Raw genomic sequence first — 17,436 nt, 5'->3', positions numbered from 1 at the left:
CTCACAAATGAGCACTTTGGTGTGGACATTATGCGCTGAAAGACATGCAAACGCTGTGATGACTATTCATGAATCTGACTTACAATTTACAGGAAAAATCCAGATGGCAGTAAGTGGCATTCCCACCAACAAAAGAACAAAATAAAAATGTTTTTGAATTTGCTATCGCCCACATTTTTAACATTAGAGCCAGAAATCTCCTGTAACAAGATCTTAAAAGCATCATGAATGCAAACATAACTTTTCTGCATTTAAATATATTCATACAACTTGATCTGTGTTGTTTATATTTTGCTCAGCTGTTTATTTACATTACTCAAATGTCCGTAAGAGATAGTGTTATTTTAATGATAGGTGCATTTCCTCTGGTCTCCTGTAATAGCATTGTATCGTCTGAGCACATGTCAGTGTCGTAAATTGACATTTATCCAGTTTAAAGCCATATTAGAACAATAAACCGCTCCGATGTGGGAGCTCTATATTTAAGATGTATCAGAAAAACAGGCTGAGCAAACGTTCAGCTTGTTGGGAGAAGCTCTTATATTTAACGTCAAATTTCTTTATTCATTGTTTTTAACGCTTTTTAATCAAAAACCACGTGACTTATAAACACTGAAGGAATTATAACCGGCAACACTGAAGACTACAACTCCCATAATCCCACGCTGCTTCACCACCACATCAAACTCTGGCTTCTGAGATAAATTACATTTTGTGCTTTTAAAGTGTTAATAGTTTTGATTAAATTGCATCTGTTGATAATGTAGAAACTGGGGTTGTTGATGAACCTACAGATAATAAACCTCTGAATCTGCATGCCCTTCCTTCTGCTTTGTGGGGTTTTAAAGTGAGTTTCAGCTCATTGTTAATCTGTCCGGCCCTTTACTGTTCAGGTTCACTCTCTCTCCGCTCTCATAAAGTCCTTTTCTGCTGCAGGATCCAGATGTTTCGGAAAACAAAAGCTTTACAACTCACTCCACTTTACAGCACGTGCCCTGCACCAAACCAAATGACCAAATCACAAAGGAAAATGGCAGTTAAATACCCAAAAGCCTTATAAAAATAATAACCAATAACAGCGATATTACACGTTGGAAATAAAATGGTGTGCTCTAATGCTTTAGTGCATTCATAAAAAGCTTTTTGGGAAGTGAAACTAACCAAGAGCTTTTATTCTTTGGTAAGAAAGTTGAAAAGCTTATTTCCCAAACTGTTTATTTAGGTTACATTGCAATCTCGTGAATCACCATTTACGTTGTTGCACTTTTTGTACTCAAAATGCACTTTTAGAATAACTTGTTACCAATGAACTCTTGCCTATAACCGTTCCTCAGGCCTAGATAACAGTCTGCCAAACTGCGCGTGTCACATTTTACGACACATGAATTGAGGGCACAACATATGCAGATATTGCACTTGGTTTGGTGAAGAGTTTTGCATCATTTCAATGTTTTTTGCTGAATGACAACATATTTAACGTTTCATCACCTGACAGCTTCCCCTCGGCACTCTGGGTAAGGAGCAACGTCCTGGGTGGCAAAGTGAGCGGGATAAACATCAGGATAAATATCACATTGTTTGCAAATTTAAACCTGCTGAGTCCTGTCATGACGAGCTGCACTCTCTGAGCAAAGAGAAATCTCCTACACTAACTTCAGAGTTTGAAAAGCTGCAAATTAGGGAGAAAAAATCAGCAGAGGAAGGTGGAGACGAGTCCTTTTATGATGTCTCCATATGACATGCGACCAGCAGCGTGTGCCATGAATAAAACATCGTGCAGAGAGTAAACAGTTGTGTATCTTCACCTCAGATGCTGGAGAGGACTGTCAGACACAGCAGTTAACGGACCCGGCCTCCTCATCATCATGCAGGTCGTGTTTCAGCACAACACCCCCCTCTCCCCCAGGAACTCACTGATTTTCCTCCAGAGTCGAGTAAAGTGAAGTGAGGCTGGTAGTCTCCGGCTCACTCGGATGCTTTTAAAGATTAACTTTGTAAATAAGGCAACCACAGCTTTAGGATTATCTGCAAACAGAGTGGTGCAGGATTGAGTCCTAAAACCCAGAAATGATGGGGTAAAGGACTGATCCTTGTCTGGAAATCAATGGTTTTCTGAATGTGTATTTGGTTGCTAGCCTGAAATAAGGTGTGTGGTTAACACAAGGTGAAGAAATGTGAATTCTACGACATAAAATACATCAGTAAATACCCCATCGGTGAACAAGTGTCTAAATGAGACGACTAAACGTCATCAGGTCCAACATTAGCCTCCTTTAGCTTAGCGGTGGTGACGTGAGGTCATGTGACCTTGCTGTAGTTCCTTTATAGCCCAACATTAGCCTCCTTTAGCTTAGCGGTGGTGACGTGAAGTCATGTGACCGTGCTGTAGTAGCCTAACATTAGCTTTTTACTTAAAAAATTATAAAGTGGTGTTAATATGTGGAAATTATCCTGCTGAAAGAAATGTGTAAGTATCATAAATGTGAGAAATGTTTTGGCCTAATCCAAAATCCAATGACTAAATCCCAGTGGCTTTTCGTGGAGGTTACCAGAAAGATTTTCCGTTCAGGGTCATCCTAAAAAAGGACATCATTGGGTGCATCACTGAAGATTTGCCATGATTTAAACTGTGCATGCAGTCGAAAGGGATTGATGACAACAGAACAACAAAGGATTTTTTTTAGAATATAGTTTTATTTATAATTTATACTTGGCAGATACAAAAAACTCTTGAACTGTATCCAAAGTGTGCAATAAATCACTGTTGATTTTTTTCCAAAAGAAAAATACAAAAAGAGCATCTACTTTGGAAAGTTGATGTAAACTGGAGTGAACTGGTAACTCTACAGAGGGTTTGCTAATCGCTACTAATGCTCCATTAACCGACTACAGTTGTTAACAAATTGCAGAATCTGTGTTGCTCTCCCAAGACGATAACAAAAGTCATTATGTGTACACACGTCTACGTTGGTGACATTCTATTTCCCCGTTGTTAAATACAAGAAAGGCAATCATATCCTTATAAAGCAGCACAAATGTGTATAACACATTAAAATGAAATTGTACCAAGATGTTCGTGTGAGAGTGAGAGAACATAAGAAAGAAAAGGATGGGAATATTGAACTCATGTTGTAAACAATCACCTTCACTCACGGAGATGCAGAAAAGAAAACGTTGTTGCTTGTTAAGTGCTGTTATTAATCCAAAATGCTTCAGCAGTCGGAACAAGCATCAACCTCTGGAATCAAACATTGAAGGCAATAATGCTGAGTAATAGTAAGTATTTTAGAAAAAGTCCCAGCAGCAGCAACGCCACCACCACGCTGGTTCCTGCGTGTCGAAATCTGACGACAAATTAAAACTCAATTAAAAGAAGATTGTATTAAAAAAGACTAACATTTTTACTTTCACATTTCAACTGAAACAAATACACACGAAATAAAAGTCAAATTTACATCCACGTTGTTTCCGTGATCCCGTTCCTTTTGAGTGAGTTAGCAGGGGCTTCGATATGACGCTGGCTACCCTTTATATCCCAAGATATGACACAAACAATCTGCTGTTGATCTTAACACGTATATGAACACAGAAGGACAAACGTGTGACTTCCTTTCTTTCAGAAGAAAGGCCATCTGAAGGACAACTGGAGGCAGGAGAGCATCCAAAGCTTGTCAGTGGAAAACGTTCAAGTGCAAAAAAAATGTAGTTTTTTTTTATGTGTGTGTGATTCTCATGCTTTCTGAAAAACCGTTGTTCTGCAGGCGGATAAAATGATCACCTCAAACAAGCGTACATTCCTTTAGTACAGCCCTATCCCCCAGATGGCAAATGTCACAAAACAAACTCGCAGACGGATCGTAAAAAGAAAAGAATACATTTGTTTTACACAGAATGTCCAGCCAATGTTTGCGACAGAAAAGCCTCCCTCGACACAGCCAAACACTCGACCCAGATCCTTCATTCCTATACAACTCCTCAAAGCTTCAAAAAGTCTTTAAACATGCAACACCGTTCAAAGTTCCTATCTAATTCTGCTGTGCTAGATTTACTTCCTCAGACACGGACGTTTCTAAAAACTAGAACTATGCGCTAATGACCTACCAAAAGTTGTCAATTTTCCCAAACAGTTGTCATTCGTTGTGTGAAGTTCCCTGGCAAAGTATCCATATGAAGCACTTGCGTAGCATTCTGTGTGCTGATCCCTTTAGTACAGACACTCTGTGGGGACAGTGGGAATAAGCTATGGTTACAAATCCAATGTTTTGGAGGCCTATGTGATGCCATGCAGCTGTGATGGAGATGGCGAGGAGGACTTGACCCTGACTTTCCAAAATCAAATCACGTTATCTCACAATATTTCCAGGAATCCTCTGTCCAGCTCGGTTTAAGAGAGAACAGCCATCACTACATCCTGATTTCAGTCAATTGAGGGCACTTTCCTTTACTTATAACCTGAACTTAAGTGAGTTGCACTTCAACATCACTCAAGCTCTTTCCATCGTGACGTTTCCTTCCATTTGGAGAATCTCCCACAAAGCCTTTTCTACATGCAGACACGAGCATCACAGAAACAGTTGTTAGGCCTGAGCTGGGGTTTTAACATTCCTAATGCACACACATTTCACTTTTAAATGGTAACATATTTAGAAAAAGGTTTACACATCTAGGTGATGCCGTTCCTACAAACAGCACATTAAAAATCCAGCATTGTCAGTACCTTTAGGTTTGCACATTACATCGTGGCTTCATGCAGCCACTAATGAAAGGTTCTCCTCTCACCAAACTGCTTTAACCCCCTCAGACCGGCACATGTTGGACATCTCTTGCAGGGAAGTGGTCCGGACATGGCTCTGATTTCTACGATTTGATGCATTTTTCAATTGTTAATGTCATGTGTTGTCGTACTTTTGTTTAACCAATAAGAATCCATGTCTATAAATGTCCATGATTGTACAACTTAAGGTAGGAAACAACCCAAAAATCTGATGATACCTGAGTAGTTACTTTAGTGAATTAGCATAAATCTGGTGAACATGAAGTGTGTCCGATGGAGCCGTTTGACTGATTGCATAGTATGGATGCAGAGTGCTTTTCTTATCTTCAGTCGTGTTACGCAGGAAAATATGAGTATTCAAAAGCAAGAGATGATGAAAATGTGTCCGTCTGCAGGAGGTTTAACATTTGGTGTAAAAATGGAATCGTAGCAATACTTTTTCATCCTTTAAATGTACAATTAGGTGGATAACATTTAAGGAATTTTCCCTACAGGCTCAACTTAAAAGCAAATGGCAATATGTTTTGAACAGCTGGATGTTACTTCACCTTACATCCCTATGTCTGCACCTATGCATCTAAGACAACTTGGCTGTATACCTCTTCTATATTTTTTGCAATAGATTATGTGCTGGACTATGTGTTTCTGGGAGTAGAGCCTCCTAAAACCCAGAGCCGTGGAATGGAGGACTAAACATTGACAGAAATCACGAGCCACCAGAACCATCGTCTCAAAACTGTGGTTGTTTGTAAACCTTGTTTAAATCTCTTAACTGAACACAAAAGTGCAAATTGCTACCACTGTCCTGTCTCTGCGTCCTCAGTAGTGCTTCTCCTGCAGGTAGTCTTTCATCTTGTTCGGTAAGGGCAGTTTCTGGATCAGGTCTATCCGCGTGTACTGTCTGATGACGAAGCGACAGAGGTACTGCAGGGAGCGCACTTGCATAAACCGAGACACTGGGTTGGTTAGTCTGACGGGGTATGTCGCAGATCCCGGTAAGCGAGACCTGGAGTAGCAGAAAGCTCCGGTCTCTGAGTCTCTGATGGAGTGTTCGATGAGGTCTACGATGGACGTGTGTCCCTCCACGTCCGGCTGCTCGTAGAAGCTGAAGCGTCCGTTGGAGTGTTCGATGCGCGTGTGCAGAGTCTTGCACTGCGACCGGAAGCTCAGACTGAGCAGGTACCGGTCGTCCGAGCTGTCTCTGACCAGGAAGGATCCGTCGGCCAGGTTCACCAGCTTCTCCTCCGCCTCCCAGCGAGTGATGGGACCCCAGTACCAGCCCTGCCTCGCCAGCTTCTTCAGCTCCTCCGTCAGACTGGTGACCACCATGGGCCCGCTGGTCTGCACCGACTCGTACACCCGACTCACCCCGGGGGCTGAGTTCGGGTCAAAGTTGAGGTGGTGTCTCATCCTCTCTGCCACATGTCTGTCTGTAGAGCTGAACCCAGAGAACGTCCGTGGAATAAGAACATTATTTAACATGGGCGGCAGGAGTGGAGAGAGGGGAGGGGGCACTTCTCCTCTTTGGAGCATCACACCGGCAGAACCGATGAGAAGACTATTAACTGAGGTTTCCATGAAGAGGTCTGGAGGAAGCCCACTCACCAGATCGTGCTCCTGGTGGTCCGCGTGGTGGAGGGACGCGCCGTCGGCTTCAGTCCCCACCTCCATAGGAGAAGAGCTGTCCAGGCAGAAGGAGTGGGACCCCTCGGGGTACATCCCCTCATCTAAAGGCATCGTGTACTGGATGTAGTCCTGGGGAGTCAACCCCAGCACCACAGGCACGTCATTTTCATCAATATCCAGATGCAGGTCCCCGTTTTGAGGCTGCTGGAGGTTCTTAAAGGACTCGGCTCGATCCGGAAAGAGCCCTTCCATTTGAAAGTCATGAAATTCTCTCCGGACGCCGTTTAGGTTCGGACTCGGGCTCGGAGAGTGAACCATGGCTTTGACTTTGACCTCCATCTTGATGCACGCCTCCTCAGAGTTCACCGAGCGCAGGGGCCACGGCGAGGGGCTGTAATGGTGGCTCCGCAGGGACGCAGATCTCAGGGGTCTCTGGGCTTTCACGTCGCTGAATCCAATGGGCGCGGACGAGGAAGAGAAGGTGTCGTCATCGTCGTCCACAGAGCCAATGGCGGAGGAGTTGCCTTTGACTTTGGCCTTCTGTTTCGCAGACAGCCTCCTCTTCAGAGATCCCATCAGGCCCTCGCTCTTCGTGCGGCCCTTATTCTGACCGCCTTTGTCCTCCTCGCCGCCAAGGTCGCAGCCGGAGAGCTCTTTGGTGTAGCAGCCCCCAAAAAGTGACTCTTCCTTAGAAAACTCTGAAGTCACCGAGGGCTGCTGGAGCATGACGAAGTCGCCCTCCTCCTTGCCCTTTATGCTGAGGGACTTGCGGATGGTCTTAAGGCTTATCTTCTTCATTCTGACAGGCCCTCCGCAGCGGGGGCATGGGTTGGCTCTCCTGGTATCCCGATGAAAGTACTATCCACAGCGTCCTCCCATCAGGCCGCACGGAACAAGTCATGCATACAGTGGAGCCATCACACCCTGCAGAAACAACACACACAAGATGTTATATAACGGTTTGTTCTAAAAACACTCTCCCAGATGGTTGTTCTTAGTATCAACGTTTAACAGCATAAAGCACAATTTAGAAAGTAACAGAGTTGAGACGCGGGAAGCTGACCATGCCTGGCATTTTTGATTGGTTAATTACATATTTCTTTCTTCATATGAACAAGCTATAATTACAGCTCTTTACACCCAGGAAAAAATAAACCATTTACTGTTTAAATGCATTTCATTCATTTGCAATTACTGTCTAAACCGTATGTTATTTTACATTTAAATGATGTTGTATATTTACTTGCAATTTTTGTTTTGAATAAGCTATTACGTTAATAATTTATTTTTCATACATATTTAATAGCATTGTGGGAGAGAGCCTGATAATTATAGATTTCCATTACCTCTCTGTAATTGTTGTGTATATGATACATACATTAACTTGAACAATCAATAATACATTTGGACTGTAAACAATACCTCATTAGACACCACAAACTGCATTATAATCATGATTTTAATGGAACGAATAACAATCACTACTCTGACATCTGTCAAAAAATAAGAGAAGGCATAACACCTGACAAACTGGGACTGAAACAGCAGCCTTAGTCCTATATCCAGAGACATGTGCAGCTCCTAAATAAAGCTGATAATGAAGACAGCTGCAATCTGATTACTCACCATTATGAGCAGGAAAATGGTGACTCAGTTGAATGGGTCAAGTTCCACTTCCACCTCCTTTCATTTGATGCTGCGAAACACAAAAGCCAGTTATGAGCAAAGTCCAACATGTAGGAGTAACAATAGATTTTTAAAAGGGGAGAAACCCATGTCATGTAGATATATTTGACAAAACAATGAAGAAATACAATCAATTCTAGCCTGTTTTGTCCTGACCTGGCAAGGCCTACAAACACAACAGCATGCCTTTAGCTTAGCTTCGCTTCTCAATTAGCCTCTTCAATGACACTATTATAAAACTGAGAGCAACAACTACAATGTAATCGGTTCACCTTAAACATTAAGCTCATACTAAAAGAAAACAAGGTTAATGTTTGATCTAGCTTGCCAGTTTAACACACGTTTGCTTGCTTGTATGCTAATAGCTAGTTTGTTAGCATGTCTACTTTTAAAGTAAATAAACATTTAAACACATATATATCTACATGCATGTTATTATGTCTCTTACCCGGTGACTTCTGCTTGTATTACCAGATAAAAACACCCAGAGATGTTGGCATTTGTCCTGATAAACAACACGTTTATGAAGGCTCGCTCCTGCACGATAGCTTAGCTAGTTAGCTTAGCTAGTGTTAGCTTGCATTAGCAGTCGAAACATCACCTTTAGTCATCCCTCTGAGCACCAATACAAGTATAACGCGTTTATATTGCCAGGTTTGGTTCTTCTCTAAACATACAGCTCTATATTTCCCACCAAAGAGACACAATAAGGGGATTTCGGAGTGTCCAGGTTAGCTAACAGTTTGTAGCTCTCGGCCTCTCTTCCTTTCTTCCTTTGTTGCCTGTTGAATTGTGGGAGCAGATTCAGATGCAGCGAATCAGACGCACAGCTCTCAACAGAGGACAGCCAAACACTGCACATCTTATTCAATACATGCACAATAACAGTAGTAATACCATAATAATATAGATACAGAATGTAAACAAACATAAAAGCATTCAAAATGATTCCACCTAATCTGCTAATTATTTGATATACAGAAACATAATTACCCAAATACATGTTTTATTGTTTGCACTGCAGGCTAATGACAAAAACATGCTTATCAGGCTACTTATTAAATACCCTGACCATATCTGATAAACAGACCCGAACTGTGAAATGTTTTTAGATGTCAAATAGGCTATTGTTGTTGGAGATATATTGAATGTATGTTGTACTTTTATGGTTAGAAATGAGGATTTATTGAATTGGGTTCAAGGAAAAGTTTTCAGATTAACTCATTTAAATGATCCTGATATAAAAGAAAACATTTAGTTCCTTAGTATCTTATGGTTAACAAATAATACTTTAATTATCACTACTATTTTAGTTGATATGTTCTAATTGACCTAATCTACCAAATACAATCTGCAAATAGAGTTTACTCATGACTAATATATTTCTTATGTTTGTGTTGTTCTCTTTCATAACTAAGACTATACAAGTATTAACAAAATGATGCTAGGACAAACAAGAGGGGGTCTATATACTATCTTTAGAGGTTTTTGGCAAAAAATAAATTAAGAACCTGCAAGAAGCACAACATTTAGTAGCAGTGAAGTGAATAACTGGCCACCACCGAATGCTATTAAGCAAAGCATTTCACTAGAACTGCTCGTACAAGGCAGCACAGTGGCTAAGAATAGAAGGAAGAGGTTGCGCAATGCAGCGTCGAGCAAGATTTTGCAAAAACATGCATGTTCTGTTAACCTCTCCTGCAAAAAGACAGAAAGACGTAATCAAAGGCGGACACTATTGTCTTTCTTATGTCACTGTAAAGGAGATGCAGAGATGGAAATGAATGGAGAGAAAACACTGAACAAGAATCAAAACTTGAACAAGAAGTAGTTGATGCAGAAAGTGTCAGTTCACTCACAGCAGCCGAGACACACGACTTCCACCACCACCTGAATGTATTTCATGCAGTCCCTGAAATCATTTGCATTTGTACAAATGACTTGAGATTTAGAATGCAGGATCCACGTTTTTCCAGTCCCATAAGGAGCCTGCAGAATGGGTGGCATGCCTAAAAACGTTCTAAAATAATCTAGTAATTCTAGTCTTTTATCTGAAGTGCCACGGATTGAATGTCTTTGCTAGAGAAATGTGAAACCATAGATATTTCCAATGTTCAAGTTCTTTATAGCAGTCAATCTTTGCATATAAGATACTTAAAGATAGCCTATATGTTAGAGAATTCATAAGATAATATAACGATAACTCCTTTGCAGATTTAAGCAAACCATTTAATCTTTGTTTGCTACAGAGCAATTATCATGATTTCCATTTCCCTCTGTATGCTTGGCCTCCAGGAAGGTCTTGTTCATTTGTATTCCAACATCAAGTTTACTCTCCAACTATTTGATGCAGCAACTAAAAGTTGAACTCTGAAATAAAACATTGGTCGCCTAATTAGTGTCAGTATTGTGCTAAAGTAGATTGTGTTTACCAGTGCCAGGCTAATTTGGTCCATATACTGAACATTACATTGTTTTTCCACACTGTCAAGTGCATGGCAGTCCTTCCCCAGCCTGCTTAGGGCCGCTGTGTGCAGACAGGCTTTATGCATAGACTCTAATTACCCGGCCCTATTAGGGCTGATCAGGCTGCCTTCACTTGATGTGTCGGCGCAGGGGGGGGGGGGATGTCAGCTCTTAGATTTAGCACCAAGGACACTGGGAAGAAAGGATGCAATGTTTCTACAAGCTAAATGAGATCTGACAAACAAAGTTTAGTCTGCTTGATATTTGTTGCCAGAGGGGAAAAACAATAAGTGTTCAGCTGTGGGCATTAAGTGTGTCATCACTGGATAAACAGATCAAACAACGGCAGGCTGCTTCACTTTCACACAGGTGCAGGACAACTACTCACATGGTATAGCACCACAGTGTAGAAATACTCTGCTACGGTAACATGCATGCTTTAAAATGTGCCTTAAGTCAAAGTATTGACATAAAAATATACGTTAAGTACCAAAAGTTAAAATACTCCTTATGCAGAATACCATATTTCAATTACTTGAGTATAATATTCATGCATTAATGTGTTCATCTATTTAATGTTGCAGCTGTTAAAGGAAGAGCTTGTATTAACTACTTTATATAACATGCAGGGAAATCAATGATAATACAGTTTAGGTAAAAATGTAGTAAGGTAAAAATGACAATTAACAAAGTAAAAAATTATTTAAATTGATAGTATTTGTATTGTTTATTTATTTTCAAATGTTCTTTAAATAATGCAATACTATCTTTACTTTAGTCAAAATAATTGGTAGTGAAAATCTGATGTTGTGACAGTTATTGTAAATAAATCAAATAAGTGTACATTACTAAATATGAGTCTTAAATATGTTGGAGAATAGACAGCACAACATGTCAACATTCATGTAAAGATCAAGTACTTCAAAATGTCTTTAAGTGCTTGAGAAAACTTAGTTATCTTCCACCACCACACATTTCTCATGAATATAATCTAGCAGTGTGAGATGAATCGAATGTCTGCATCACGCCCAAGATTGATATTTCCAAAAGTAATTTCAATTTATGTATAAGCACGAGTCCAAACATTGAAAACAAGATGCAACATTCAGTAGGCCCCCATACCTCCACAAGTGGTGAAACGCCTATCTGAATTTCAAATGAATGCTGTATCAGCCATGAATTATTTGTACAAGATGTCTGTGCCGGCTGCAGTTTGACTCACTTGATTCCTCTTTCAGGGGCGGGGGGGGGGGGGGGGGGGGGGTATTCAGGGGCCGCTCATATCCTCAACATTTGCAGTGGAGCGGAAGAAGGGTAGCAGACATGTCAACTTGTGACAGGACCTGTGGGAGCAATGGGTTTTGTTTCAAGGATAACTGCAGAAACACAGGACGGGTGGTATTTAAAACACAGCATTTACAGAGCTGGGAAGTAGTGGAGTACAAATACTTTGTTACTGTACTTAAGTACATATTTCTGGTGTCAGTACTTTACTCCGCTACTTATTTTTCTGACGACTTTTGACTTTTACTTCTTACATGTTGAACTCAAATACCTGTACTTTCTACTTCTTACATGTTGAACACAAATACCTGTACTTTCTACTTCTTACATGTTGAACACAAATACCTGTACTTTCTACTTCTTACATGTTGAACACAAATACCTTTACTTTCTACTTCTTACATGTTGAACACTAATACCTGTACTTTCTACTTCTTACATGTTGAACACAAATACCTGTACTTTCTACTTCTTACATGTTGAACTCAAATACCTGTACTTTCTACTTCTTACATGTTGAACTCAAATACCTGTACTTTCTACTTCTTACATGTTGAACACAAATACCTGAACTTTCTACTTCTTACATGTTGAACACAAATACCTGTACTTTCTACTTCTTACATTTTGAACACAAATACCTGTACTTTCTACTTCTTACATGTTGAACACAAATACCTGAACTTTCTACTTCTTACATGTTGAACACAAATACCTGTACTTTCTACTTCTTACATGTTGAACACAAATACCTGAACTTTCTACTTCTTACATGTTGAACACAAATACCTGTACTTTCTACTTCTTACATGTTGAACTCAAATACCTGTACTTTCTACTTCTTACATGTTGAACACAAATACCTGTACTTTCTACTTCTTACATGTTGAACTCAAATACCTGTACTTTCTACTTCTCACATTTTCCAAACAGGCTGGTTCCTTTAGTCTGAATGTGTGTTTGGTGGCGTGATCATTATTATTTAGAGTCATTGCGTGCCTATTGATTTGAACAGGATCCGTGTATCCATCATTTCCTGGTCTTCTCTAAAGAAGAGGGACCAATGAAAACGTTGTCATTTTGCCGTTGGTCACCATGGAAACATTCATTAGCTAACAATGACATTATTGTTCTATTAATATAAAGGGAGGTCAGGTACTCTTTAAAACAGCTGTTAGTTATGGGTACTTTTTACTGAAGTACATTTCAAAGTTCTTTACTTTTACCTGAGTAAAGAAGCTTAGTCAGTACTTCTGCTTTCACCAGAGTATTTCTAAACACGAGTATCTGTACTTCTACTTGAGGAAAGGATGTGTGTACTTCTGCCATCTCTGAGCATTTATGAGAAAGTCCACACTTTGATTTCACTGCATTAATGTATTCCTTTTCCCCAATTTAGTGTTGCAACATTTAAAAATCAATGAATGCCCCGTGGCTGAATCAGTCCATCATATCTCTCCTTGCCTCAAGTTGGAGGTCTTCAGATATGATTTAATTAGTACTCTAACACCAGCTGCATACATGCAATACAATGGCTCGTTAAAACAATATATTAATTGCTTGTGTTTGCTCGTGCTCTTCAGGTCTGTTGTAACATCATCCTTGAGTTCACATTAATAATTCTGGATGCAGCTCCTTGTGTGTTGTCCCCATATGGGGTGCTTAGTCTTGGACAGCTGCAATAATTATATCATTAACAAGCAGATTTGACCTTGTTTAATGCATGAAACGCTTTTGAGGCAACCAATCAGTTTGCATGGCAGCCTTTGGGAAACCTACCTAATATTAACACCTACTTATCTTATTATTTCCCCCAAAATAATATTTTTATCGGTATGTTTCTTCTATTTATTAGATGTTGTTTTATTTGTGTGAATATAACCATTGCTTTTAGGTTCACCTGCTGCATATTTCTTGTTGGTTGTTTTCTATTCAATGATTTTTATCTTGCAGCCACATTTCCTGAGTTTCCTTTTTGATTCAATTGAATAAAATGTATTTATTTTGAACCTGTCTCTGCCGCTCAGTTAACGAACATGTGTCCTGATTTCTTGCAATGTCATTTTGTGTATTTGTCCAGGGGAGCAATGACATTGTCTGTCCTTTATCCCCTTTTTTAAAGATCCAATTTAGAACAATATAATATTGAAACACTCCACCCCCCACACTTTCTATTGTGTATTAATGTTGGCTTTGTTTGTGAATCACATAGATTCCTGTATGTCACCTTGTTTTCTTATAATTGTTATACTACTAACTGAAGCTCAGCAAAAGTTCTTTCAGGCTGACTGGGGGTGTTTCTCAATGTTGAAAAAATTGGTAGGACATGTCTTGCGAGTCACTTCCTTCAGAAGCGAGGCAAGAGTCCTTCCTAGCCTCGGAAAACGAAGAATGGTGGAACAGGCTAACAGGTGTTCAGGTGTGCGTCATATGCGAGGCCCCGCCCTAAATGGAGCGCGATATCCGCCAAAGATTTGGAAATTGGTCCGTGCGCAAAGCATTGTGGGGATTTTAAGACCGCGGAGTCTACACATGTGCAGCCTCGAAATTTCTCGCTAGGAAGGACGCCGGGCTCGGAAGAATTCCAAGGATCCTGGATATTGGAACAGTCCTTCGGCGGGACTCGATGACGTAGCATCCTTGAAATAGTGGCTCTGGAGCATCCTTCCTTGACATTGAGAAACACCCTGGGTATATATACATTCACTCCGCAGCTGCATATAATCAGCTGCATCACGGGCGTTCTCTTTAATCTATTACATTCACCTCAATCCCCAGCAGCCAATCGCCGTGCTGCAGCCAAACTTTAAAATGGTTCTCCTCTCTCCTGCAGTCAGCGTGATTTCAGGTGTTCATGCTGCCGCCCACCTCCTTTCATCATATCCAGTGCCAGGAGAGCAAACCCAAAGACCTCATCACACCCCCTCTTCATCCCATCTCCTCATCAAATCCAGATCTTCATCATCATCACCAGTGTCTAGACCCCGGGGGGTTCCCTATATGCTCACGGCTGCATTTCCCCCTTTAGATATATGTATATTCTTTTTTTCTGTTTTGCTGATAGTATGTCAAGTCTGTCTTGTTTAAGTGTAATTTCAATGCATTACAAACTATAAAGAGATGTTTGAAGAAGTACAAAATTACACTAAATGTCAAATGTTTATAATAGTGCATTTTTCACAGTTAACTAAATACTCTTGTGCACACATAGAGCCAATGTAATGAGTTAAATGTCTCTTATAGGGGGTCAATGGACTTTTCATACACTCTCTAATTGGGTGTGTTTTGGCTTGATGTCTAGAGGCAAAACGATGCATGTTCACTACGTTCCCAGCTCTGCAGCGTGTAGTGTCTTTAAGGTATCTCTAGATGAGACCTCAGGTTATTGCTCCATGCTTTCTCTCCAGGTTGGCCGGCTTGCGATAGTTCAGAGATGTTGGAGAGTAAATCTGTCTTCACAATGTTTTTATTTGGCATGATTTCCACTAAGAGATCAGGCTTGCATTCATTAACAGCCTCAGGGGCATTCTGGCATATGAGTCATTTAGCCTGATGTAAAATAAATGACAGATTGTGCGTCTGGTTTACAAATCCTTAAATCGCTTTTGAAAACACAAACCATTTAATATTGAAAAGTGTGGAAGACCCTCCTCCTTTTTAAAGATGTCTACAGGGAACAGAAACAAAGGTCATTTTCAGGACATGAGGGGAAACTTAAAAGATCAAACCACCTCTGGGCTGAGAGTATACACATCATGTTTTCATTTATTTAAAGCTAAAGCCTAGCCTATATGCTAACAAATGATCCAAGACACACAGTTGTCCAACAGAAAGGATGGGATGTACTGTTTGAAGCCGACTCGACAGCTTTGCTAGTCTGACCTCGGGAAATGTATTTTTCCAGCAGGAGAAGAAGACCTCCTCAGCGGTTTGGACATCAAAGTCAGTTTTCTTATTGTTCAAATGTAGCTGCGTAGACCTATCAGATCGTTATATTCTTTGACCTCAATGGCAGGTCCATCGATAACACTCGTGCTGTTTCCAACCAACAAAACTTTGTTTAAAATTCTACCTTGCTGCAAAAGTTTGCAAACATTTCAAACTAAATTACAGGGATGTGTTTGTAAAATAGGTTTCCATTTATTGAAGCATCCTGGGTTTTAATATATGGCTCATTGTGCAAGAATATGATAAATGAACCCCTCGATCAAGAGCTGCAGATTCAAATAGACATTTTCATGCAATTTGGGTATTTTTGTCGCCGTTCAAGGTCATTTCAAGACTCAAGAATAAGTTTTGGGTTGTTTTGTGTATTTTATTTGTGGTTTTGCATCATTCTGTCTTTTTGGTCATTTTGAGACTATTTGAGAATTCCCAAGGGCTTGTGCCCAGTATAGTCGGTTCCTATATTGAACAAGTACAGAAATATGGTGCGTAAAATGGAAGTCAAGTCAATTAACATAATCTATTTATGCAGAAACTCAACATTCATGGGTTATAAAAGCATCACATTTTCTCTTCTACCCCCTCAAACTCTTCTAGGTGACAGAATACATGTAGTGTGCACCCAAATTAATTATGCGGTAATGTCTCTCAGGAATTCTCAAAAGCTGTTACATTATATTATTATCATATACCATTTGCTAAGTTCGTTAATTATCGCCCTGTCGGCTGATCACATACACATCACAGCTCAAGTGTGAGATCTGGTGTAATTGGATTTACTTACTCACAGGGTATGAGAGAAATTCTGCCTGCACTCGTTAAGAGGCGATGCACATCCACTTTGGTTTTTGAGAGCGTCAATGTTTGAAAAGATTCATTTAATGACAGGGTAGTGTTGCTGCTGTCAAAACTTCTTTCAGTATTCAAGCAATTCAAAAGCCTTCAATGATTTAGGAATATAGCTTGAAACACTAATTATCCTGACAAGAACATTCACTTGTTTATATAACCTTTTAAAAGACCTGATAAAATTAAATACTGCACAGCTGAATCAATAATGTTTATTGTACTTTTATTTAAAACATGAGGACAGATATTTGATCAGTTTCTGTCTGTTTTAACCTGTTTTGCTTACACGTTGGTTTTGAAGATAAGATATCGTTTATTGATCCAATTTGGGAATTTCTTTTGACACAGCGGCATTTAGATAAGACATTACACATTAATTAGAAGTGAATAACATAAAATAACCAACAAAAATAATTAACAACACAGTGAATATATACAGTATATTCATAATTAAGGATAGTGCTTAGACAGTATATTGAATACACAATATAAATATACAGAATTGAAGGCATTGTACATTATAACAAGCCAGACTATCAAACTTACAGAATTTCAACATTGAATACAATATACTATTTATTTACATTTGTATATTTACACCCGAGAACAATATGAGTGAATTTGTGTTTTTGAGAAGGTGTTAGCCGGTTTCTCTGCCCTGTTTAACATCTGTATTTAGGGGTGTCCAAACTGTTTTCACGAGGGCCACATACAGAAAAATATACGAAGGGCTGGGCCACTCAATAGAGATGAGGTATATTGCCTTATAAGTTAAGTTATAAGTCAGAAAAATTAATCAAATGTAA

At 39.8% G+C, this 17,436-nt stretch overlaps 1 protein-coding gene across 1 annotated transcript; it reads right to left on the bottom strand.

Moving 5' to 3' along the window:
- Positions 1–2,672: 2,672 nt before the first annotated feature.
- socs6a (suppressor of cytokine signaling 6a) lies at positions 2,673–8,912 on the bottom strand. The gene is made up of 3 exons (XM_079661221.1): positions 8,535–8,912; positions 8,027–8,096; positions 2,673–7,324 (listed from the first exon to the last, which is right to left on the bottom strand). Exon 3 carries the CDS (start codon positions 7,196–7,198, stop codon positions 5,594–5,596), a length of 1,605 nt encoding a protein of 534 aa, XP_079517347.1. The 5' UTR covers positions 7,199–7,324; positions 8,027–8,096; positions 8,535–8,912; the 3' UTR covers positions 2,673–5,593.
- Positions 8,913–17,436: the final 8,524 nt, after the last annotated feature.

Source organism: Notothenia rossii (assembly GCF_949606895.1).
Source record: "Notothenia rossii genome assembly, chromosome: 12".
In the NCBI taxonomy this organism is placed as follows: domain Eukaryota; kingdom Metazoa; phylum Chordata; class Actinopteri; order Perciformes; family Nototheniidae; genus Notothenia; species Notothenia rossii.
Note: the sequence above shows the minus strand (reverse complement) of the source record. Positions and strands in the feature narration are given on the sequence as shown.